At 59.7% G+C, this 24,332-nt stretch overlaps 1 protein-coding gene across 1 annotated transcript in view; it reads left to right on the top strand.

Annotated features, from left to right (window-relative positions):
* UCK2 (uridine-cytidine kinase 2) overlaps window positions 1-19,969 on the top strand; it is a 50,966-nt gene extending 30,997 nt beyond the window's left edge. The window contains exons 2-7 of the mRNA XM_079760750.1: window positions 10,094-10,253; window positions 10,899-10,995; window positions 11,573-11,715; window positions 16,468-16,565; window positions 18,709-18,757; window positions 19,594-19,969. Of these exons, the coding sequence (XP_079616876.1) occupies window positions 10,094-10,253; window positions 10,899-10,995; window positions 11,573-11,715; window positions 16,468-16,565; window positions 18,709-18,757; window positions 19,594-19,733 (687 nt within the window). The 3' untranslated portion in view covers window positions 19,734-19,969. The remainder of the gene's footprint in view (window positions 1-10,093; window positions 10,254-10,898; window positions 10,996-11,572; window positions 11,716-16,467; window positions 16,566-18,708; window positions 18,758-19,593) is intronic.
* The last annotated feature ends 4,363 nt before the right edge of the window (window positions 19,970-24,332 follow it).

The following is a 24,332-nucleotide window of genomic DNA, read 5'->3' as shown; positions in this document are numbered from 1 at the left end:
ATTTCATTTATTTACTTTTGAATTTGTATACAAACTTACTTGAGCCAAACAGAGGGTACACCTGGAAGCAAGCTCTCAATAGTCGGAGGTAAATGCTTCCTAAATGACTGACTTCGGATGTCAGTGTTACACTGACCATCGCAGCCCGCGGGGCAGAGGGCTTGTTGGAATGAATGGTGAAGTGGTCCAGGTAACACTTCCCAGCAGTTACTGGGAGTTTGTAGATGACAAACACGGCGTTTCCACGGCGTGCAGACAACGCTGCACCAGTGACCGCGCACTCCGCTCACCCACAGTTAGGACTCATTTCCCCAGCCAGTCACACGCACGCGGGGTTTCTGCGGCTCGCGGCACCCGGCTTACCGTCCGGTTCTGAAGTGGGCTCCTCCCAGTGGCAGGGCCACAGAGGTTCTGGATTATTTGAATCATACCTCCCTCTGGCCCAGAGTGGGCGAGTCGCATTCCCTGTCAACCTGTGGTCACCGTAACGACCACTGAGAGTTGATGGGGCAGATATTCCAGTGGGTGGTTGCGGGGTGGGGCTGGAGTGTCTATAGTCAGGTTCTCGAACAGTCTGCAAAGCTGCCAGTGGGGGAAGGCCGACACGGTTGGTTTTGATCTGAGAGTCCAAGCATTTCCTTGGGGTGAGTGTCAGCACCCGTTGGCATGCATGGGCACTGGAGTTACGGCAGCCAAGTCCAAGGGACCCACAGCGGACGTAAATGTGCCACTTGCAGCCTCTCTGTTCCAGTGGCGTTGTCCTCGGACAGTGCAGCCTCGTCTTGCAGATGTCCATTGAGGAGGGGATGGTTTTTATTGAACACGTGTCTTGTGTATATTAGCCTACCTGTGGGATGAAGGGCCACCAGTACTCACAGATGACCCGACAGTAAGGACCTGAGGGGTTGCGTGACCTGAGACAGGACCGCTGTGGGCGTGGTAGACGGGTCAGGCCCAGCCCTGCGTGTCCGCGGGATTCTGAAGGACCCAGGTTTCGCCTCTTAGAACTTTGAGGCAACTGGATAGTTTTCATCCATCTTCCTTTTTTTTTTTTTAAACCTGTCTTGCCCAGAAGTTTAATGGGCACTTCTGTCAAAACACAAAAAGGCACTTTTGCACAATTGTTCCTCATTTTGAAGACCCTGGAGCACACGGCTGGATCTAGAAACTTCTTAGTCACCAAGGAAACAGCAGCCAAAGCCCAGGGCCACAGGTGAGGTGCAGGGGAAGTCTTGAACCATCGGGGGAGTCGGGGCCGTACGCTGATTATTAACCAGGATGTTTGATGGGAGTGGACACGCCTGTGCCAACAGCCGTGGATTACTGTGAGCAAACAGAAAGCACCGGTAAAGGAATGACACGTCCCCCTGCCGTGGAGCTTCTGGTGGAAGAAAGCAGTTGTGTGTAGACACATACAGACGTTGACGACAGTGCTCCGCGATTAGAAAGGAGGAACACACCGCTAAAGGATGACGGTGTACGCGTTTCCTGGGGCCCCGGAACAGGGCTGCAAACTTGGAGGCTAAAACAACAGGCGTACTCTCTCTGGTTCTGGACCCCGCAGTCCAGAACCTCGGAGTTCAGCTCAGCGGCAGCGGCCGGCTCTGCCCTGCTGGTGGCGTCCTTGGTGAGGGAGGCGTCTCTCCAGTCTCTACCTCCTCTCCATGGCCCTTCCCCATGGCCCTTCCCGGCTCTGTGTCTCCTCGTCTGTTTCTTTTCAGGACACCCTTTATGGGGTTAGCCCCGCCCGCAATCGAGGGTGATTTCGTCTAGGATCCTTTACCTTAGTTACATCTGCACAGGCCTTTGTTCAAAATAAGGTCCCATTCGGAGGTTCTGGGGATTAGGGCTTGTGTGTCTCTTTTTGGGGCCACAGTTTAACCCATGACAGTCTGTTATTTGGCCCCCCAAATTTATGTCCGTCCCATGAGCAAAATACATCCACTCCATATCAACTCATTATTAACAGTGTTGTGTGAGAGGCTGAATTTCAGAAAAGACAGAATTTCAGATGGTCATTCATCTTTTTTTAAAGATAAATATTTGGAGGTAATTGTAGGTTCACAGACAATTGTAAGAAATAATGGAACGAACCTATGTGTCATTGACTCAGTTTCCCCAAAACACAGCCAGGGTACTGACACCGATAAAGTGAAAAGAAACATTTCCTCGTCGCGGGAGCCCTCATTGTCCTCTGTCGGCCACCCTGTCTTCTCCACCCCTCTATCCCCTCCTCGTCCTGGCTTTAATTTTATATATTTATATATACACGTTTTTAATCCTCACCTGGGGATGTTTTTTATTAATTTTTTTTAAAGAGGGGAAGGGAGAGAAAGAGAAAGCGATGTGAGAGAAGAAACATTGATGTGAGAGAAACATTGACGGGTTGCCTCCGTTCGTGCACGGGAGGACGCTCCAACCACATGTCTTCTGTTTTCTCTTACATTTCCCTAAGGGCCGGGGATGCTCATATCTTTCCATGTGCTTGTTTGCGTCTGTCCCTTGGGCGAGGTGCCTCTTTTTGGCTGTTGCTCTGGTTCTAATACATTGTTGGTCTCTTTGCTGCCGAGTTTGAAATTCTTCACATATTGTGGAGCAGCAGTCCCTGGGGTGATGCCTGCTCCCCGTGGAGAGCGCGCCACTGGGTTGTACTTTTGATGAAGTGCAGTGTCTCCACTTCCCCGTGGACTGTGCCTTTGGTGTCAGCGCTACAAAAATCGGCGCCAAACACTAGATCCTGGCGACCTTCTTCGATGTTTTCTCTTAAAAGGTTTTGTGCTTTACATCAGCCCATGTTCTGTTTGGAGTTGATTTCCCTGGAAGGTGGGAGGTTTAGCTCACGCTCACTTCCTGGCCCCTGGATGGCCAGTTGCTCCAGCTTCGTTTCTGGAAAAGGCTGTCGTCCCTCCCGCCTCCCCGCTCGGAGTTGCACTTGTGTTTTGTCGCACCAGCTGCACACATTGGTGTGGGTCCAAAACAGAAGTTCAGCCTGTACTCCTGGGTGCTGCTCCGTTCCCCGAGGTAGCCAGAGACACTCACTACGTGCACAGGAAGTTTCCGGGAAGTCCTGCCTTCCAACAGCAGGTGGGCCCTCCTCACAGGAGGACATTCAGTGCGGAATTCGCCAGCCCCTCTAGAGCAGTGGTCGGCAAACTCATTAGTCAGCAGAGCCAAATATCAACAGCACAACGATGGAAATCTCTTTTGAGAGCCAAATTTTTTAAACTTAAACTTCTTCTAACGCCACTTCTTCAAAATAGACTCGCCCAGGCCGTGGTATTTTGTGGAAGAGCCACACTCAAGGGGCCAAAGAGCCGCATGTGGCTCGCGAGCCGCAGTTTGCCAACCACGGCTCTAGAGGAAGATGGTCTATGTTGCTTTTGTTTATTTTATTTTTTTATCTCAGGGGAGTTTGGGGCTTAGGGAGCGCTGGTGAATGACGGGGAGGGAGCAACTCGAGGAAACTGAGTCTGCTGATGGAGGAGCCGAGGCCCTTTCACAGAGGCCGGGAGGGTGAGTGGTAATTTGCGTTTTCAAGGGCAGCAGAAGGGAAGTGTGTGCTCAGTGCAGCTCTCGGTCGGTTCCCTCCCCCACTGCTCTGCAGTTGGACGGTGCTGGGGAGACCTGGGAGGAAATAATAAAACCTCTTCATAACCAGGTCGTCAGGCGTCCGGCTCGCACAGCCTGGTTAAGGATCGCTGGACAGGCGGTGTGACTCAGTCTGCGTTCGAGCAAAGCCCTGCTGAGCTGCCCAGGCCACACTCAGTGGCCACCGTGGTGGCCCTCAGCGTGGGGAGGCCGAGCAGAGGGCCCAGCGGCTCCGTGCTCTCCTTCATCCTTTCCGTTTTAAACAGGGAAGCCTGCTTCCTTCTGCCTCCCCAGGAGGCCTGTGGTCGTGGCCATCCTTCCTGTAATAGACACGCTGTCCTTGCTCAGGGAGCGCGGCTGAGGCAGGTGGGTGGCTTTTGGTGTGCCGCGGCCACGTGGTCTCTTCCTGGGACAAAGGACTCCGTTTTCTGGGCCCGACCGTCAGCCTGCCTCCTGACCCTCCCGTGAAGGGGAAGGAAATAGACCCCCTCATCACCCACGAGGCGGTGAGAGAGGGCCTCCCAGCAGCAAGTGCAGCACAGCCGCCATCCGCCTGGTGCGGTCAGAGAGCACGTGTGAGTGCGTGTGTGTGGGTGCGTGTGTGCGCCTTCCATGTCTGTCCTCTGAGGAACATAGAGAAGCACCCACAGATTCCGCACTCAGGCTCAGAACCAGCGCCAGGAGGCGGACATCAGCGTTTTGCACGGATGGACTGATGTTAATCCGGCTGTAAGCCCGTCACCTCCAGCACCAGCAGTCCTGCCCTGTGCTGCGTGGCGTGGTGTAGCTGTCAGCTGTCGGCCAGGCTGCGGACGTGCCTTGAGCTCGGCTTCCCAGGAGGAGTAAGAACTACAGCGATTTTCATCTTGGACGCTGCCTCCAGCTCCTGCCGCATGGCCCGCGTCTGTTGGAGGGTGGCAGCCAGTGTTGGAGCCGGGCCTTCTGCTTCCACACTGACTCATCGTCTGTAACCTTCGTCGGCGTCGCTGTCAGTTGTCGGTGTCAGAGGGTAGGGACGCCGTGCCGGCTTTCTGAAAGGGCTTCTCTCCGGTTGCTGCCTGGCCGGCCAGGACCAGTGTGTGGGTTCCAGGGCGAGGTTTTCTTGCTCATTTCTGCTCCCAGCAGCTGCACGGGTCACCTGTCCCCATGGTCTCAGCGGCCATTTCCTACCGAAGAACCCGTTGGAGGGTCAGAAGTGACCTGGCTGCCTGCTCTGTCCCTGGTGAAGCGTCTACCAGAGAATGAACGTCTAGGCCAGCCCGTGCTCTGCGGGGCCCCGGGCCACGCCTGCGCCTGCAGCTCCTGTGTACCATGGGTGGCACTCTTTATAATATCTGGGTTTCCCTGTGGCACAGGAAGAGAAGAGGTGCCTGTCCCCAGGGCAGCGTGGCGAGTCAGGGTGTGGTTAAGAATGTGACGCATTTGAAGCCGCTCAGCGGCTTTCTGGCTGAGGGATTTGGGGCAGATCACGCGATCTACCTGTCTGTGCCCCGTGTCCTGCGGCACAAAGTGGGCATCATCAGAACCACCTCCCAGAGTTGGTGTGAGGATTAAAGTCGGGTGTGTGTGAAGTCCCCATTTGCTTGTTCTGCGTGTCAGCTGCTCACTGCCACTCAGCTGACTGACCCCGGTGAACTTCGTGACTGAGGGGACAGAGCCAAACACGTAATTGTAGGAACCGGAAGTGGGCGTCTGCTCCTGGGACTAGAGCTCGATGAGGTTGGCAGCTCACGGAGAAGTCCTGGGAGCGTGTTTATGTCACTGACTGTGGATCGACCAGCATTTTTCTCGTGAAGTCGGATCGCTGGCGTTGTCTAGGCCGGACGCCCTAACATGGCACCAGCACAGGGATCGGGAAGGAAGAGCTTCTGTTGGGGGAGGTTTTCACCTAGTTTTTTATAGTATCTGGGCTTCCCCTTTTCCTCTGTGGGGAGCTTGGCCTGCAGCACAACAGGGTGCTGAGAGGTGGGAAAAAGTGACTCTGTTCTGACATGTCATGGTGGATACATGTGGTCTGGCAGGTGGCAGAGAGGTGCCCCGTTCCAGAGCCATTGCCCCTCATCCCTACCTTTTACAGCTCACCTGGAACGACTTGGCTGGTGAGATGGTTGCGGCACCTGCGATGAATAAGGCAGCCTCTTGGCCCAGGGCATGACGGTTACCCCAAGCTTTCAGGAGCACGTTACAGTGAGGTATACTGGTTATGTGGGTGTCGACATCAGTTTTAGGATCATTTCGGTCCAAAGGGACAGAAACCCTCAAATAACAGGGTTTAAACAAGACAATTTGTCTCATTCTTTGTTCCTCTCAGTCCTATGATCATTTGAGTCTGGGGCTCCTTTATCTTGCTGCCTCACTACCCTTCGTTAGTATGGTACTGGTGCTGCAAGGTGGCTGCTTGAGCTCCGGCCATCAAGTCTTCATTCCAGCTAACAGGAAGGAGAATCAAGAGGGGTACCCTTCATCTTTAAGCAAATTCCGGAAGCTGCCACTTCACACGTCTGCTTATCTGATTGGCCAGAGCTTGGCACGGGCACATAAAGCTGCAAGGGAGCTTGGGGAGTGCAGTCACGTGTCCCGCCACCATCCAGGCACTGAGCTTTGGGTGCACAGCTCGCTGGCTCTGCCCAAGCTGTTACATACTTTAGGACGGACTCAAGGCTGATGCTAAGAATGAGGAGGGCAAACTGCACTTTTTGAAATTCTGGAGAAGAAAAGAGGGCTGCTGGAGTTGATGTTGGAGTGAGCCCCTGGGTGCCAAACCCCGCCAGGCTCTGGGAATAAAGCTGAGTCCTGACTGGTCCCTGTGCTGCAGGAGCTGCAGGTGCCTGGATTGACCTTAGGCTGCTGTTTGGCCATTCATTCATCTGCGTGTGTGTGTGTGTGTGTGTGTGTGGTATGGCCGTTGTATTGTAGCTAGGAGCATGCACTCAGCAATGCATGGTTTCTGGGGCCATTCGGGACCCCAAGACTGGATGCCAGGATGTTCCCAGGAAGCAGTGTGTGGCACCTCCCATCGCTGCTCAGTCAGCTGGTTTGACAGGGAATCGACTCTGCGGTTGGAGCTTTGTTCCGTCTTGGGCACCCAGGGCCAATGGCTGGTGCTTGTGCCTGTAGTTGGAACTGCGTGGGGAGCGCCCTGCCCTCGGGCGAGTGCTGTCGTGTCTGGGGCCATGCTGGACACCACGTAGTCAGTGGCCTGTTTCTTAACGACAGTGATGGGGCAAGAGAAACTGTCGAGAGTCATTGTGCAGAGGCAGAGGTGGGACGGCGGGGAGTCTTCCTGCCCGGAACACCTGGCCTTCCACACCGTTAGCGCTGGGCGGTGTGGAGTGCCTACCCACCCATTCTGAACCGGCGCCCACCGCCCACCCTGAGGGGGAGGGAGTCGATGCCTCGCCGGGAGCTGCTGTTTTAAGGCCTGGGCTGTGCTTTTCTCCCCTCTGACTCGGAAGCAGCTCACTCGGAGCGGGACGGGCCACTCGGTGGGATTCTGAAACGTCGGGCAGCAGCAGTAGGGGTGAGCCCTCCGGGCTGAGCCACGCCCTCCCGCTGTCCAGCTGGGCTCGGTCAGGACGCAGCCCGGGGGCTGGAGTGGAGGGTCAGCGAGCGGCCGCGGAGCGCGCCTGCGTTGTGTGTGCTTTGCTTTATTCCTTCAGCCGCCTTGGGATGGGCAGCGGGTCTTAGGATGAGACCCTGGAGCACTCTAGGACCAGTGGACGGTGTTGGCGGTCGGAGCAACCTCCTAGGGGAGCATCATTTTTGAGAAACACTTCCTCCGCAGCCTGGGAACCTGTGCGGACCCACAGCTGTCCTGCTGGGAACTGCGGCTGGAGGGCCGTGGACGGTCCGCTGACCGCTCGGGGGTTCCCGGATGGGAAGTCTGCTCGGAAGGGCTCCAGCCCACTGCTCAGCATGTTTGGGCACAGGCATGGGCACCGGCGGCTCAGTCTCTGAATTGCGAAGGCTTCTTTGGGCCCATAGTTCCCGGCTGCTCACAGCTGGGTTCTTTGAACATCATCCAGACTCAGGTTTCAGACACCTTGAACAGGTGTGCGTGTGCTATTTTTTTCTTTTAGCTTTTTGATGCACAGATCACCTGCCTGCCTTTAGTCGTATGAAACGGTGAAATTTCCCACACATGTGGACTTTAATGAAGGACAGGGCAGCACCCTATTTCTAATCCCCTCCCTGTCTCCTTCCCCCATCCCTGTTCTCTAGACATGGAACCAATTGATGGGGAATATCGGGGCTTCGGTTCTGGAACAGTGGGAAGTAGGGTGTGTTTGGAGTTAGACTGTGGTTTGAGGTTCAGCTGTGGGACCTTAAGTCATTGAACTTGATTGACGCTCTCAGTTTGTTTCCTCACTAGGAAAAAAATTGCCTAATAGCATCTTGTGGTGGTGGAATTAAATGAGATCGGGTCTTCCAAGTGCCATACAAATGAAGAAACTGCAAATCACCTTCAGGGATTCTTTCATATGATTGTTCTTTTCCTAAAGGTGACCTCACATCGACCTGGTCTTAACTTTGTATTTGGACCGCGGCCCAAGGTGCTAGCTGGCTTATCACCCCTTCCCCCCAACTTGCCCCTTTAGATAGCATGTCAGAGGGGCAGGGGCAGAATGTGTTCTGGATACACCATTGCGCTGCATACAGAGATGCAAAACGGATATGCAGAACACCTCCACTCCCACTGGAAGGGCAGGGCACCCGCAAGCTGGCTTATGGATCTGGCTGCTTGGGTCGGAACCCTGGCTCCTCTGCACTTGCCTTGGGCAAGTCACTTAACCTCTCTCCACCTCAGTCTTCACCATCAGAGGAATGGGTGTAATAATCCTCTCCGTCCCAGAAGGTGGTAATAAGTAAACAAGATCATTATAAAATGTTGAGCCCAATCCTTAGCACAAGGAAGAAGCTGCCTGTTCAGTGTGGACTCTTATCATAATAATAATCATTATTTTTCATTGTGGCAAAATATCCTACATAATAAAAGCATAATATGCAAATCGACCGAACAGCGGAACGACCAGTCGGCAGGGGGCGGGGCCAGCAAGCAGGTGGCACCAGGCCAGCCAAGGCGTGTGCCAGCGGGCAGAGGGAGGGAACGGCGATGGGGCGGGGGATACGCTGGCGGAGGGGCGAGAGGGGGCGGTCCCCTGATCATCCTCTCTGGTCGCCTCCTGCAGAGGGAGGCGGGGCTTTGGCGGCAGCATGGTGATGGGGGCCAGGCCGTCCCCTGATCGCCTGCCTGACTGCCTCCCACAGAGGAGCGGTCCTAAGCCTCAGTAGGACATCCCTTGAGGACTCCCGGACTGTGAGAGGGCGCAGGCTGGGCTGAGGGAAGATTCATGCACTGGGTCCTAGTACCTAACACGTTTCCTTCATTCAGTGTACATTTCAGTAGCGTTAGGTGCGTTCACATTGTTGAGCAACGGATCCCCTGAACTTGGCCACGTAAAACTGAAACTGTACCCACTAAACATCTCCCCCTTACCCCATCCCAGGCCGGCACCCTCGGCTCGGCGTTTCCCCTCTGTGGCCCTGACTGCTCCAGACGGCTCATGTCAGCGGGACCATCTGGTGTTTGTCTTGTGACTGTAATTATTTTCAGTCTTGCTTGGCCCACCCTGGAAGTTGCTTGCTCTCTCCTTTTTAGCATCCTGTAAGCTTGTAATTGCCTGCTTAAACCCGAGTCTTAATGAATGAATTATTTCCCTTAAGGGAACAGGACCCTCGAAGCGCCATTTCATCCCTTTGAGGAGGGCACATAGGGAAAGTGAAGGAGGCGTGGGGGGGCAGGGCGGAGCCTGGCGCGTACCCCCTCCCCCCCCCCCCCCTATTCTGTGAAAATGCAAACGTGACAGCAGGGGAGAGAAGCATGTAAGAGTCTGGGTGCCTGCTGCCCCAAGTCAACAGGCTCTAGTTTTTCTGGCCCATTTTAAACAAAGCCTGTAGGTTCGACTTCATTTGGGGTGGCTTCCCGAAGTTGCTGTGGGTATTGGTGACGTCCGAGTCCCAGGTCGCCGGCTCCACAGGCCTGAGCAGGCCGCCGGCTTACTGTGAGGGTGATGGGCCCGAGGCTGCGGACTGGAGCCGAAGGGACTGCAGAGCCGGGGCCACAGCCACGGCCTTGGCCCTGCGCCGTGGGTGCCGATTCTGTTGCTATAGAGATGGGGGTGGGGGCTGAGCGCTGTCCCCTGGGCGCCCATCGGCCCCTTCATGACCGGGAGCGTCTGGCCCATCAGCACGCCACCCCTGGGCTTGCTTTCCACTCGGCTGCCCGCTTTGTGTCTACATGAGAGCACCGGCCGGGGAGAAAGGACTGGTGGAGACTTGCATTGGCTTTGGGAAAGGCCATGTGGAGGGGAGGCAGAAATGACTGTCCCCCCCTCCTGTCCCCCCACTGCAACTGGACCCCAGTCTTCCTCCCGAAGCCCTGCCTGCAGAGGCTGTGCGCCCCTCACTCTGTGCGCCCCTCACTCTGTGCTCCTCTCCCCTCCAGTCCTCTGTGTGTGCGAAGATCGTGCAGCTGCTGGGGCAGAACGAGGTGGACTACCACCACAGGCAGGTGGTCATCCTGAGCCAGGACAGCTTCTACCGCGTCCTCACCTCCGAGCAGAAGGCCAAGGCCCTGAAGGGCCAGTTCAACTTCGATCACCCGGGTGAGTGGGGAGTGAAGGGGTGACGCTAGGATGGACCTCCCTGTTTCCTGCCGGAGACGGAGGCTGCTGGGTGCCTTGCAGGGTTCGGGGGCGCTTCTCAGCCTGCAGTGCATGGCTCCCTGATTCTGGTGGCATCTGTCCGGAACGAGGGCGATTCTGTGTGGGTGAGCCAGACCCAGGCGAGACCGGCACGCTGTCCTGTGTCCTCGCCTCACTGTCAGCACCCGCACTGCGCGGCACGCCTGGGGGTTAAGCTCCCTGATTGGCAGGAGGAAGATGGGGGTCCAGGGTGGCTGCCTGAACTTTTGCCTGGTTTTCTGGCCCATTTTAAACAAAGCCTGTAGGTTCAACTTCATTGGGGCTGGCTTCCCCAAGTTCAGGTTCGCACACTGCCCCTTCGGCGGGGGTGCATCGTTAGGATCGGAGCTGTGGGCCCCATGCTGCCGCTCCCCGTCCTGGGGCGTTCCTGGCCCCGGGGAGCGCTCCGGGCTGACAGGCCCCGGCTGCCACGCAGAGGGAAAACCCACCTCTCAGAGCTCAGCCGCGTGCTGAGACGCGGAGCTCGCGGGTTTGGAGGGCTGCCTGTGCCCGGGGGCAGGAGAAGTCACTTAAGATGAAGGACATTAACCGTCTGATCTCCTTCAGATGCCTTTGACAATGAACTCATCTTCAAAACTCTCAAGGAGATCACCGAGGGGAAAACCGTGCAGATTCCCGTGTACGACTTTGTCTCCCATTCCCGGTGAGTGAGCGGCGCCTGGGTGTCCTCTGCGCCTGGGGCCCCGGCCCTGTCCTCCTGCCGTGCCCACGGCCACCTGTCGGGGAGGCAGTGACAGCAGCCTGCGAGCGCCCTGATGAGCGGGGTCGGGGGTCACTGGCGCTTCTGGGAGCAGCTGGGACACGTCCGTCACCGTTACCGAAGGGGATGGTCCCCGAGGAGTCGCTGGAGCTGTCTTCCTGCCCTCCCTCCCTGGGCCCCCCCTCCTTCCTTCCCGGCCTGGGGAAGGGGCAGTTGTTGGAGGAAACTGAGAGCCAGGCCTCTGAGGCCTCAGGGAGGCAGGCCGAGCGCGTTCCTGCAGCCCCCCTGCTCCTGTCCGGCTCCCTTCTCCGCCCACAGCAGGGTTTCTGCCTGAGTGAAAGCGCAGGTCGGTCAGAGGAGCCTCTGTCCCGCTGTCACCGCCTTTGCTGGGTCCCTGCTAAGTCTGCGGGAGGATCCCAGGCTCCCGCCGAGGCTCTAGCTCTGGTCCCTGGGAGTCCCGCCTCGGGCCCGGCCGCTCAGCCCGCCCGCTCTGCTCAGCCCACCCGCTCTGCGCGTGCAGGAAGGAGGAGACGGTGACCGTCTACCCCGCCGACGTGGTGCTCTTCGAAGGCATCCTGGCCTTCTACTCCCAGGAGGTGCGCGACCTGTTCCAGATGAAGCTCTTCGTAGACACGGACGCGGACACCCGGCTCTCCCGCAGAGGTGCGTGCGCGCTGCCCGAACGCTGGGTGACATCTGAGAAGGGACGAGTCACTGTAGCGAAAGGCTGTGAGCTCACGGGGATGAACGAGGAGGTTTACATCCCGGTTTCTCCGGAGAAACATCTGATCGGAAGCTCAGCTCTTTGTGAGGTTCCCACGGCACCTCGGTCGAGACGGAGCTGAGGGTAGGACAGCTGGGCGGGACCCTGCGGGCAGCGCCGGGTGCCTCCTCCGCAGCCTGCTTCTCTGGCCCCTTGGTTTCCAGAAAGCTCTCTGGTCCCGTCACTGTCCAGCGGCTTCAGACAAAGCCGGTTGTCCCCGCTGCGAGCCTTCCCGAGTGGCCTGTGGCCTGTGATCACTGAGCGCTCTGGGGCGTCGGGCAGAGAGCGCGGGAGGCTGCGTGGAGGAGGGGCTGGGGCTCGGCTGTGGTGGGTGGTGTGGGGCCCCCACAGAGGCACACGCACACACGTGAAGACGCACGGGCTGTTGGCGGGCTATGTCACTGATCCGGCGACAGGCGCGCTGTCATCGTCACGGTGGGGGCGGGGCGGGGCGGGGGGGAGCTGGGGAGAGAGGAGAGGGCCGGCAGAGGAGGGAATGCAGGCTGACTCAGGCCTCGTGGAGACAGGAAATGACAGGGTCAGCCGCTCGGCACCGAGCAGCCAGTGGCGGTTGGATCTGCCGAGTGCCAGCCAGAGCCTCCGCCTCGGCATCTGGGAAGTGTGCCCGGTGTGAGACGTTGGCAGCGGATTCATTTCTGAGGTCTGATCGCCAGAGCTGCACACGGACCAGCCGCGCGTGGAGAGCGAGCCCAGGGTCCTGCCGCCCAAGTGGTAGCGGGATCCACACGGCCGGCGGGGCCGCCTTCTGCTCCGGGGGCCGGGGCGCGTGGGGCGGGGGGCAGAGCTCTGACGGAAAAAGCAGGGCTCCAGCTGGTTCTGAGATGTTGGTGGATCTCTTTAGGGGTAGGGGACACATCTGGGTTTGAGGGTTGAGACTGGCCAGGTAGGAGTCCGTGGCCTTTTGTGACAGCATGCACCTGCCTCCGGGCCTGGCTTGTCCTTAAGTCACACCCGGCCACCTGGGTGGTCTGCCGCCTGGGTGGTCTGCGGGGCCACGTTAGCTCGCACACAGGAAGGCAGTGGGCAGCACGAGGAAGGACAGCCACGTGGACTGACCCGAGTCCTGGTTTCCCCTTTTACTACAGTCGCTGGGTGACCTCAGGCAAACTGCTTTCACCTCTTCAGACCCCATTTTCCTACCGATCACCTGATGGTTGGTCCTCCTGGGTGCTTGTGACCTGGAGGTGATGCAGGGGATGTGAGCGCGGGGCATCAGTCAGTCACTGTCGGTGTGTGACCTGAAACCCGCTTTGCCTGAGGGGGAGACGTCCTCCTGCGGGGACTGGCTCAGGAGTCGGTGAGATCAGACGAGAGTGTGAGCGGGCGGTGGAGATCGAACGGGAAGTCCCTCGCTGGTCCTGGCCGTTCTGTGGAAAACGGGGCAGTGGGGAGGCGGCCCCTGGGGTTTCGAGGGCTTAGCTCTGCAGCCCCACCTTCCCTGTCTCCCCGGGAAGGGTCTGCCGCCTCGTGCCGCCCCCTGGCGAGTCACTTCCCTGGTGCACCCGTGGGACTTCCCCGGCGCGCTGTTGCTCAGCTCATTCTCTGTGCACGTGGGACAGAGGGCAGCCTGGCAGGTGCTCTGGGGGCAGGGCTGCCCGGGAAGGGGCGGTCAGGAGCAGCTGCAGGGCACGGGACATTCCTGCAGACTGAGTGAGCTCCGTGGCTTACCTGTGTGTGTGTCACTCCTCGAGTGGGCGGGGCGCCTGTTCTGCGTCATGCAGTCCCGGAGAGACGTCTTCCGAGGGCGCCTCCTTCCCCCGGACCTCCGGTCACTCCCCCAGCGCCACCGGGAAGAGCCCACGTGGGACCCCGGGCAGCACTGAAGGTGAAGTGACTCAGCCACCGAGGAATTATCTTTCTCACGGGTCCGCTGAGTGGTGTCCGGCTTTGGCTGAGCGGAAGGGACACAGTGGCTTTGGAAGGGCCGCGGCGGGAATGTGGGTGGACGTGCGCTGTCCTGCCCTGACCCACCCCCGCCTGGCCTGTCCTGGCACAGTTGTGCGGGTCACAGTGCTGGCCAGGAGCCGGCTTTGAGTCTTCCACTTTGCACCAAGAGCTTGTCCGGACTCAGCCCTCGACTTGCTGTGTCCCAACAACGAGGAGCAGGGAGGGCCCGTCCCGTACAAGGAGACTGTGCCCTGGAGGCACCCGGGAGAGGAGGCGAGCGGACGGGCCTTTAGATGTTCAGTGGGCCCAGCGTCCGGGGTAGAAACCACAGAGGTCTTCCTTTCCTCTTGTCTGTGTGTATGTGTGTGTGTGTGTGTGTGTGTGTGTGTGTGATGTATGTGTGCATATATGTGCTGTGTGTGTCCTGCTGTCCCTTCGTGCACCGCACCCGCCCCACTTCCCAGCTGCTATGCAGGCTCCGGCTCTCGGCTGGTCTGGCCGCTCCCCTCAGTTCACGGTGCCCGCTCGGTCCTGAAGCTCCCTCAGGCTCTGCACCCGTGCTGTGTGCGGCCCAGCGTGTCCCTCCGTGACAGCCGTGAGGAAGGCCTGTCACCGTCGTTAGGGAAGGGAGCGGGTTCAGAGGCGGGGAGTGGCTGAGAGCAGAGGCCGCCTCGGTGGGGGCCAGCGACTTCTGGGCTCGGGAGCAGATGCAGGTGGCCACCTGCTTGCCCTGCCTGTTCCCCCTCCAGCAGGTGACGGGAGGGGCTGTCAGGTGTGCGGGGTACGGGGCTGCAGGCCTGGGCTGAGGATGTGAGCGCGTGTGCGTGTGCGTGTGTGTGCATGTGCACACGGGCAGGGCGAGGACGGACTCCTGTGCAGGAACACGGTCAGCTGTGTGAAAAGCTCGTCTTGTGAAACCGCCTCGGGCTCTTGCAAGGCTGTGAGTAATGCTGCCAGGTGGCGTTGGCTTTGTCCCAGCTCCGATAGCCTTAGGCTCTGGCTTCCTCTTTGGTGTGGCCTTTATCTGGGGACGTCTGGAGGATTGGTCTGGAGGATTGGTGGCCACGCTGCTGTGTGTCTTGGCCGAGTCCCCACCTGCAGAGCCTGTCGGAATGCCCCGGGGGACAGGCCATTTCCCGGGACAGCTTCTCTGGTCTGGGAGGACAGTCAGGTCTGGCCGGTTAGGGAGGACTGGTAAAGCAGGACTTGTTAGGGAGGACTTGTTAGGGAGGACTGGTTAGGGAGGACTGGGTAGGGAGGACTGGGTAGGGAGGTTAGGGGCCAACCCACCGCTTATTCCCTGGGCTTACCTCGGAGGAGCTGGAGGAAGTCGGGGCGTAGCAGTGGCACCTGCTCTGGACTGTGGTCCTGGACACTGGCCCCCGCCAGCCTAGGTCACTGCCATGACCCCCCCCTCCCGCTTCCCTGCCCCTCCCGATCATGCGTGTCCATGTGCATAGGTGAGTGCAAACAGGATTGTTCAGATGTGACTTTCCAGAAATCGCTCACAAGCATTCTCTGTGTTCGTTTACAGCGGCTTCATCCCACACCCGAGCCTGTGCCCTGAGAGCTGGCTGGGGGTGAATGGGCGACCGTGGTTGGGGGTGGGTGGGCGACCGTGGCTGGGGGTGGGTGGGCGACCGTGGTTGGGGATGGATTCGGTGCCATTTTGGGGTCGGGGGAGAGATTTCACAGCTCGTGCACCAAGATTCAAAGTGACATCTGTAGGGAGAGGCTGTTATTTTTGTTTTGTTTGTTTTTTCAATTGATTTTAGAGCGAGAGGAAGGGGGAGGAAGAGAGAGAGAAACATCCATGTGAGAGAGAAACAGCGATCACTGCCTCCCGAATGTGCCCTGACCGGGATCAGCCCTGTGGCCCTTCGTGCACGGGAACACGCCCCAACCAACCGAGCCAGCGGCCAGGGCGGGGCGGGCGGGGGGCGGGCGGGGGGGCGGGGACTGTTTTGACGGACAGACTCACCTCTCAGCTCACCGCCGAGTTTGGGGAAACAGGCTTGGGGCGGCCCGTGCTCTGTGGCAGAGCCGTGGCCCAGTCCCTTAGTCGGGCAGACCCTCTCCGTTTTGGACAAAGGAGTCTGTTAAAAAGGTGTAGAATGCCCCTGCGTCACCCTGCCCAGGAGGAAGTGGGACGCGGTGAGTTTGGGTGAGTCTGGGCTGCTTCCCAGGGTTAACCCATTGTTCCCTGCACCGTGGTTTCCTCCTTTCTCACTGAGTTGTCTGTTTGCAAACCTCTGTGCGTGACTGAGTGGGAAAGGCCGCCCCAGAGGGCCCTGCCTGCTCCCCTCTGCAGGGCCTGGACGGGGGAGGGGCTGTGAGCCCGGCGAGACCAGGTGGGCACATCAGCCGAGGGTCGCTGACGGCACACAGGTGCAGGGACAGGAGGCAGGCAGGTGGGCAGTGTGCCCTCCGCCAGGAAGCCCACCACCTTGTGGGCCAGGGTACCTCCTCTTGTGAGCTCCCAGGACGGCCTGCTCTTTGGCTGTCACGCTGCAGTTTATTAGGTCAAATGCTGCTTGAACCAGAAGCCGTGCAGCCGTGGCTCAGAGCCTCGAGCCGTCGCCAAATTTGACTGCAGCAGGCGTAGACATGGGACTCGTCTTCCCGAAGCCGCTGCTCACCTGCTCTTGGTCACGGCTCAGGTCCCAGCATGTGGCCCACCCAGAGGCCTGGAGACGGGTCGGCTCTGGCGCCGTTTCCCACTCGCGCTCCCCCTTCTCTTACAGTGCTAAGAGACATCAGCGAGCGGGGGCGGGACCTGGAGCAGATCTTGTCCCAGTACATCACCTTCGTCAAGCCCGCCTTCGAGGAGTTCTGCTTGCCGGTGAGTTGTGTTCCTGGTTCGTTTTGTTGAATCTGGGCTGTGAGGGGTAATCAGACACGGGGTGTGGGCTGAGGCAGCGCCCGGCTCGCAGCTTCCTCTGAGCATCACCCTCTGCGGAGGCCCCGGAAGGGCGGCCTCTGGCGCTTTGCCGCCCCGACCCCAGTCCTCCAGTCGGTCTCCTCGTCGGGGCCTTAGGGTCGTGCCGCTCAGTCCCCGGAAGGTCTGCGTCTCGTGGCCAGGCTCCTGTGTGAGCGCTTCCTTGAAGGCGCGTCACAGCTCTGGGCAGCCTCGGCCTCGGCCGTGGGCACCTGGGAAAGGTCCCTGGTGGGTGGAGTGTGTGCGGGGCGGGCTCCGCTGCAGGGTCTCCCCTCTGACCCTCCTCCATCACTGCAGCCCAGCCCCGTCGGGAAGGGAGTGGTGCTGGGGGGCGTCCCCGCACTGGCACAGCCCCGGCAGCCTGGCAGCGAGGAGGCCTTCTGAGCAGGAAGGTCAGGGCAGGGGGCGTCCTCGGCTTCTTGGGGAGACTCTGAGTGCCACCAGGGACCGGGTGCCCTGCCTGAGGAAGGGGACTCCCTGTGTCTCCTCCAGGCTGGCCAAGCCCTGGTCTAGCTCCGCAAGGGTTTATGATTCAGCTCTGAGGAGGGAGCGGGTGGGGCTCGGCCTGGTCTGGGTGGTACCCTGGGGGCTGGGGGCTGGGAGGGCTGAGAAGAGGTACAGAGTGAGGACCCGGTTCTGGCTCCCTTCCTGGAGAGACAAGCTTCTCAGCTGCCTTTGTTCCTCCCGGTCTGTTAGGAGCAGGTCTTGCGTCAGATGGACTTGACTTTGTTTCCGATCAGGGTTAGGCCGGCTCTGAGTCAGCAGGCGTAACCTTGAGGATTGGGTTTCAGGGTTAGGTTTCTGGGAAGAGGGCCGAGCGGCCGTGAAATTCTATCCGTCCGTCCGTCCCTCTGTCTGAGGACTTGTGCTCTTGTTCACGTAATCAGAGAGCAAACTAAATTTACTCTTGGACATGAATTAGAGTTAACTGCCATTTTCTGCCAACTGACTGAGTTAGTCATGAGCTCAGAATTTGGCACAAACATTTTCGGGTTGTTGCTGCTGGTTCCCACGGTCCAGCCACTGCGTGCCCAGGGCGATCCGGTCGCTCCCGGGTTAGCCCGGAGCTCAGACCCGATTGTCTGCCCGAGTCAGGCCAGGTTGTATTTTCACCGTTCCAGTTTAGAGATGCTCATGTTTATGTGGTCTCACCCTAAACCTTGGTTATACACCCAGACACAGTTCTTTGGAAAATGGGCCACAAAATCTCAGTAAGTTAAATAAAAAAAGGATTTTGTGCTAATTGTACCCTTTTAATAAAAAGTGTAGCCCAGCCAGTGTGGCTCAGGGGTTGAGTGTTGACCTATGAACCAGGAGGTCACGGTTTGATTGCCGGTTGGGGCACATGCTCAGGTTGTGGGCTCCATCCCCAGTGTGGGGCATGTAGGAGGCAGCCGATCAATGACTCTCATTATTAATGTTTTTGACTCTCCCTTCCTCTCTGAAATCAATAAAAACGTATCTTTAAAGTAAGTGCAATGACAGGGCCCGTGACCTCTACTCAGAGGCCTTTTCTGGGTTCGCCTCGCGCTGCTGGGCTGCGAAGTTCCAGGCGGACTGCTCCCCTGAAGTTGGGGTGTCACTGAGTCACACTTCTCTTGGGGGCGAAGAAGCAATTACAGATTTGGTTTCTAAGCCCACGTTCTCCCTGCAGGTTGTAAACTGAAACCACGTGGGACATTGAAATGTGAATTTGAGGAAAAGCTGATTGATTGGGATTGATTAATAGATTGATTTTAGAGAGAGAGGAAAGGGGAGGAGGGAGAGAGATAGAAGGATTTGTTGTTCCACTTACTTATGCATTCATTGGTTGATTCTTGTATGTGCCCTGACCAGAGAGTGAATACACAACCAAATGAGCTACCGGCCGGCTGATTTGTTATAATTTAGATAAAGCGGGTAAAAAACATTGTGTTCGAGGCCTGACGCCACTGCCCTCTGGGCTAGGTGGAGAGAAGGCCGCCCCGGCCCCACGTTCCCCCAGGGCGGCTCGGGCCGGTTTCTCTCTGAACCCCTCTTAGTGCGTTGTGAATATCTTCTTCCGCAGACAAAGAAATACGCGGACGTGATCATTCCTAGAGGTGTAGACAATCTGGGTGAGTCCTCGTGGGGTGTCGTGCTTTGGGGCGGGGCGTGGCGACCAAACAAGGCCCTGCAGGGTGGCGGACCCCGGAAAGGAATGCCCCCCTGCCCGGCCGGCGGCTGTGGGCACCGGCCCTGTGTTACACACGTGTGAATGTGGGCACACACGTGGACTGTTATTCCCTGGCCGAAATCAGGCGTGGAGAAACCCTGTCCTCTCCTTCTCTTATAATTTGTTTCAGATTTTCTCCATTTAAAACATTTAATTCTTTTGCTGAGACTTTCGCTGTCTACCTCCTGGCGTCCTCAGCCTGTCTTTTTCACGACAGTGACGGTTGTCGGTGGCCCGCCACCGGGGTTTGTCTGGGTCCCCAGGGCGCGGCTGAGTTGGCACGACCGGGACGGCGCCCGGAAGACGTGTTCTTTGCGTGTCACCCCAGAAAGCACTTGGTGCTTCTGTTTTTGAAGTTAATCATTTGCATAATTTGTTTCTAATGGTTGAAAAGAGAGCCCTGTGTTGGATCATCTTTGGAGGAGAGGGCCTTCCGTGGGTCCCTGGGTTTGGGACGGGGCGGTGGGAGGTTTCCCAGGACGGTCACAGCCAGGTGGTGCCATGGAGAAGGCCAGGCCTCGCCCCGCAGACAGGGTTGGGCTGATGGCTCTCCTGCCGCCGGGACTGACCATCCCGGAAGAAGCCCGGTTGGTTACTCAGGGCTTCCTGGGCCCCGGGCACGGCCCTTCTTCCTGTGGGAACCCTCCAGGGGGTCACATCAGCCCAGCCCGGGGCTTGGGGAGGCTGTTCCCTCCACCCTGGGCGCATCCCTAACAGCTGCCCGTCTCCGCCCCCCAGTGGCCATCAACCTCATCGTGCAGCACATCCAGGACATTCTCAACGGAGGGCTGTCCAAGCGGCAGACCAACGGCTATCTCAACGGCTACACGCCCGCACGCAAGAGGCAGGCCTCCGAGTCCAGCAGCCGGCCGCACTGACCCGCGCCCCGGACCCTGCCCCGCTCCCGGACAGATGGCGGCAGGGGCGTGGCCGTCTGCACATACGGTTTCCTATGACTCTGCTTATTTAAGAAACAACACGGAAAAGAAATGCCTTTGATCTTGAATGGAACTTGACCCTGAGCTTACACGACGAACTGTGCCAACTACTACTGGTGATGCCTAATCATGCCAACCTGTACCAGTTACAAATACACACACGTATATAAAAGGATCTATTTTTGTGTAAATGTACAAAATACTGTAAAGCTGTTTGCTGCTAAGTGTCTTGCAGGAGGGCCCGCGTAGACGTGTGGGGATGGAGCTGGAGCTTCCCCGAGGCCAGGTGGCCCCGGCGTCCAGGCGGGCGGGCTGGCACCTGTGAGGTGGGAGCAGGGGGGCTCGTGGACCCACGCTGAGCGCCTGCCGAACGCACTGCTTGGAGCTGCAGCTTACTGACATGGCGATGAGAGACTTTTTTTTTCTTTTAAGTTGAAATTAGGCAAGACCTCACCCGGAAAATCAAACTCAGGGAAGGGCCCTTTGGAGAGAGCGCGTCTTCTGCGTCGTCCCAACGGCCCACCCTACGCCCACCCCTGGCTGCTCGGGTGGCGGCGTGACGACTCCCTCACTCCCCGTGACTCGGTCTCCAACGCCAGAGCTGCCTGTCCCTCGTCCCTTGCAGGGATCTGGCTCCCAGGGCGTCACGGACCAGACTCCCCAGGCTTTTCCCAGGAGCGCACAGCGGTCCCTTGCAGTCGGGGTGCTGAAGAGACTTCTGCTGGCAGAAGGCCAGCTGGCAGCCCCTTGCAGGGTGGCAACAGAGCTCTGCCCGCGCAGGGCACAGTAGCTCTGTCCCGGAGATGCGGGGTTTGCAGGGAGATGGGGTGGCACGCACCTTAAGCAGCGTCATCGCTGGCGGCATCACAGATAGGCTGCCTTTCGGGTATGGCAGCGCCGGGCGTGGAGGGGAGACGGAAATGGTATTTAGGTCCTAAGCTGGAGTCTTGGGATGAAAGGCTTGGGGTGGAGAATTCCATCTTCCCCGGGGGCTTCCTCTTGGCGAAAATGAGTAGCTTTGGAAGAAGCAGATTCTTGGAGTCTGGCTGGAGGGGGTGCGAGAAGTGGGGGGAACAATTTGAGGTCTGATTAGAGTCCGCGCCCCAGCCTGTAACTGCCCGAGAGACAGATCCTTCCTTTCTCAGTTGCCACACCCTCAGCTTGCCCCTCCACGGCGGCTGCCCTGCCTGAGTGTTTTTGGGGAGCCCTGCCCTTCCCTTCCCGATGCTGCCGAAGCCCATGGGAGCCATTCAGGTACATCTGCCATGTGCCCTCGAGCACCATTCATGTTGACCCCCCTTTTGTGGACTCGGTTTGACTCTGTTTTGCTGTTTGAAACCTAATCCCCAACAGAGCTTTGCCGCCCCTGAGACCGGGGGAGACGTGTCACAGGCCCGGAGGGTGCTCCTGACCCCACAGCCGCCCGGTGGGGCACGGGCTCCGAGGGCTCCAGGCAGAGGTGCTGGGTGGTGTCAGAATCAGTGTTCATCACCTTCCCGTCCTGCCTTGCCCGGCTCTGAGGTGAAGGGTGGCGGGCAGGCCTGGGTTCGGTCCTCCTGCCGCGGGGGCCTGTGTTCTCTAGGCGGCCCGCCCCCGTGCGGGAGCCGTGGCCTGTCCGTCAGCGGGTAGCACCCTCACATTTACTTGAAGCTCCCAGGTGCCAAACCATTTAGTGCCTTGGCTGTGGTCCCCCTGCCTCGGGAGGTGGGCTTTCTCATCTCAGCCTTGACTACGTAGCGGCCTCCTCGTCCACCCGTGGTGTGGGGCCAAGCCGCTGTGGCCGAGCGGCCCGGTCCAGGCTGGGAAGCAGCGCCAAGGCTGCCCTGCCTCCCGGTGAAACCAGCTCCAGTTCTCAGTGGCCCCGCGGGGGGCGCTGGGCCACTCGCTGGCGGTGCTGAGGATGGCCCGGTTCTGGGAGCCCTGTGCCCTGGGCCAGGAAAGGGGGAGCCCTGCCGAGCCCAGCGTTTAGCCGCTGAGGCTGAACTTGAGCTTCTGTAGGACGAATCCTGGACTGGCATCCGAGAGCCGCGGGGTCTCGGATCGCCCTGGAGAGTCATGAGGCCACGACCACGTCACCTGGTATCTGCCCTCCGGGCTGGCAGCCGCGAGCAGTGGGTGGTGCTGGTCATGCCCACGGGAGTCTGGCTTCAGAGCCCCACGGTGCTTGCTTCTCCCTCTGCACGTCCTCCCACGCATTGTCCGCAGACCAGGGCGCGGGAAACTGGCGTGAAGCCTCGGCCGTCCGCGGGAAGGCCTGGCCCCGCACCCCCTCAGGCTCCCGGAGCTGCTACGGCCTCGTCCGTGGTCAGCCCGAGCAGCGGGAGCAGAGGTGGGGAGGGGTGAGGAAGCGCAGGTGCTGACCTCGGTGTCCTGCTGGGAGTGGGTTGCGTGGCCTGGGAGACCACAGGAGCTCAGGGAGGCCGGGGCGGGGACGGAGGGTCTCCAGCGCCCCCTTTAGGACCGTCCCTGCAGTGCCCCTCCGCTCCGCTCCTGGCTGCCTGGCCACTGGCTTCCTGTCTCCTGGGCTCAACTGGACACTTGACTGGGTGCCAGTGGGTCAGCAGTCTCAGGCCACTGGGTCAGGCTGCAGGCAGGTGGGGAGGGGGAGGGGCTGGAGCCCAGCTGGTTGAGGGTCACCTGAGTGCTGGGTTGGCGGGGGTGGGGGGTGGGGGGACAGGTTCTGCCCTTTACCCCGTTCTCAGGGTGGAGTGGGACAAGGGAGGGCGTCGCTGGGCTGAGTGGAGCTCAGAGTCCTTTGCTCTCTCTGCCCTGCCTCCCTCGCAGGTGGCAGGTGGCAGGTGTGGCGCAGCCTCCTCGCTGCTCTTCGGTGGCGGAGCCCAGCTGGGCAGGGACTTGGGCCTTTTTCTTTGGGACGCCTGCTCTCCCCTCTGCCTGCTAACCGGCTCTCGATTGTTCGCAGTCACAGGAATGGCCACATGCTCTGTACTTCGCTGTAAATAAAGACTGAACAGAAAGCCGCCTGTGCCTTCCTGTGGTGCTTGGGAGGTCGGGGCGATGGGAGGGTCGGGGGGCCATGGGAGGTCGGGGCGATGGGAGGGTCGGGGGGCACAGGAGGTCGGGGCGATGGGAGGGTGGGGGGCCATGGGAGGTCGGGGCGATGGGAGAGTGGGGGAGTCACAGGAGGTCGGGGTGATGGGAGGGTCGGGGGGCCATGGGAGGGTGGGGGGGTCACAGGAGGTCGGGGTGATGGGAGGGTCGGGGGGCGATGGGAGGGTCGGGGCGATGGGAGGGTCGGGGCGATGGGAGGGTCGGGGCGATGGGAGGGTCGGGGGGCCATGGGAGGTCGGGGCGATGGGAGGGTCGGGGGGCCATGGGAGGTCGGGGCGATGGGAGGTCGGGGCCATGGGAGGGTGGGGGGCCATGGGAGGTCGGGGCGATGTGAGGGTGGGGGGCCATGGGAGGTCGGGGCCATGGGAGAGTGGGGGAGTCACAGGAGGTCGGGGTGATGGGAGGGTCGGGGGCCATGGGAGGTCGGGGCCATGGGAGGGTGGGGGATGGGGCATGGGAGGCGGAGGCAGTGGGAGGGCAGCGCCTAGCCTTGGCGGGGTGGACACGGTACGCACGCTGTGGCTCAGCCTCGCAGTCCCGGCCTGGTGATTTGCGGGCCTGTGGGCGTTTCTCCTTGGCCCCTGAAAGCGGCTGCGGTTTCCGGGGGCTTCTGTTCCCGGGCCTCTGGCTCAGCTCCCGCCGGGCCCTCTGTCCCTGCCTTCTCTGGGCCAGTCACCACCCCTTCCCCAGCTCCCACCACCAAAACCCAAGCACAGCCTCCATGTTAGAGTTTCCGCTGGAGCCGTGGGACCACCCCCGGCGGGTGCCACGTGTGACCGTCCGGAAGGAGCGCGTCTGTAACTGAGCTCCGAGGCCAGGCCATGCAGGCGGCCACAAAGGACCTCACTCACCACCCGGGATTTTAAAATGACGGGCTCTTGTGCTCTGAGTAGCAGCCTGGCCCTCACAACCTCCCGGCTGCTCTCAGCTCCCCTTCACCCCTGCACGCCCTGCCCCTCGGCACCAGTGACCCTCAATGTGCAGCATCTGCCCCTAACAGCCACCTGTTCCCTGACTGCGACCCATCAAGGACCCGGCAGAGCCGAAGGAGCTCTCCTCGGAGAGGCCCACCGTTGGGCCTGCTGCGGAGTCAGAGCCGGCAGCGGCCTGACAGGGCATCAGGAGTTACTGACAGGTGGCTTGCGTGGTGTCACAGGTGGTGGTCGTGTGGCCAGTTTAACAGATCCTGGCTCCTCTCTGCATCGCTCTCATCTTCTCTGCCCTGGACCACCCCTGTCCTGGACCACCCCTGCCCTGGACCACCCCTGTCCTGGACCACCCCTGCCCTGGACCACCCCTGTCCTGGACCACCTCTGCCCTGGACCACCCCTGTCCTGGACCACCTCTGCCCTGGACCACCCCTGTCCTGGACCACCCCTGCCCTGGACCACCCCTGTCCTGGACCACCTCTGTCCTGGACCACATCTGCCCTGGACCACCCCTGTCCTGGACCACCTCTGTCCTGGACCA

This window comes from Cnephaeus nilssonii, assembly GCF_951640355.1.
Source record: "Cnephaeus nilssonii genome assembly, chromosome: 21".
Taxonomy (NCBI): domain Eukaryota; kingdom Metazoa; phylum Chordata; class Mammalia; order Chiroptera; family Vespertilionidae; genus Cnephaeus; species Cnephaeus nilssonii.
The sequence above is the reverse complement of the archived record's forward strand: the minus strand, read 5'-3'. Positions and strand labels throughout refer to the sequence as shown.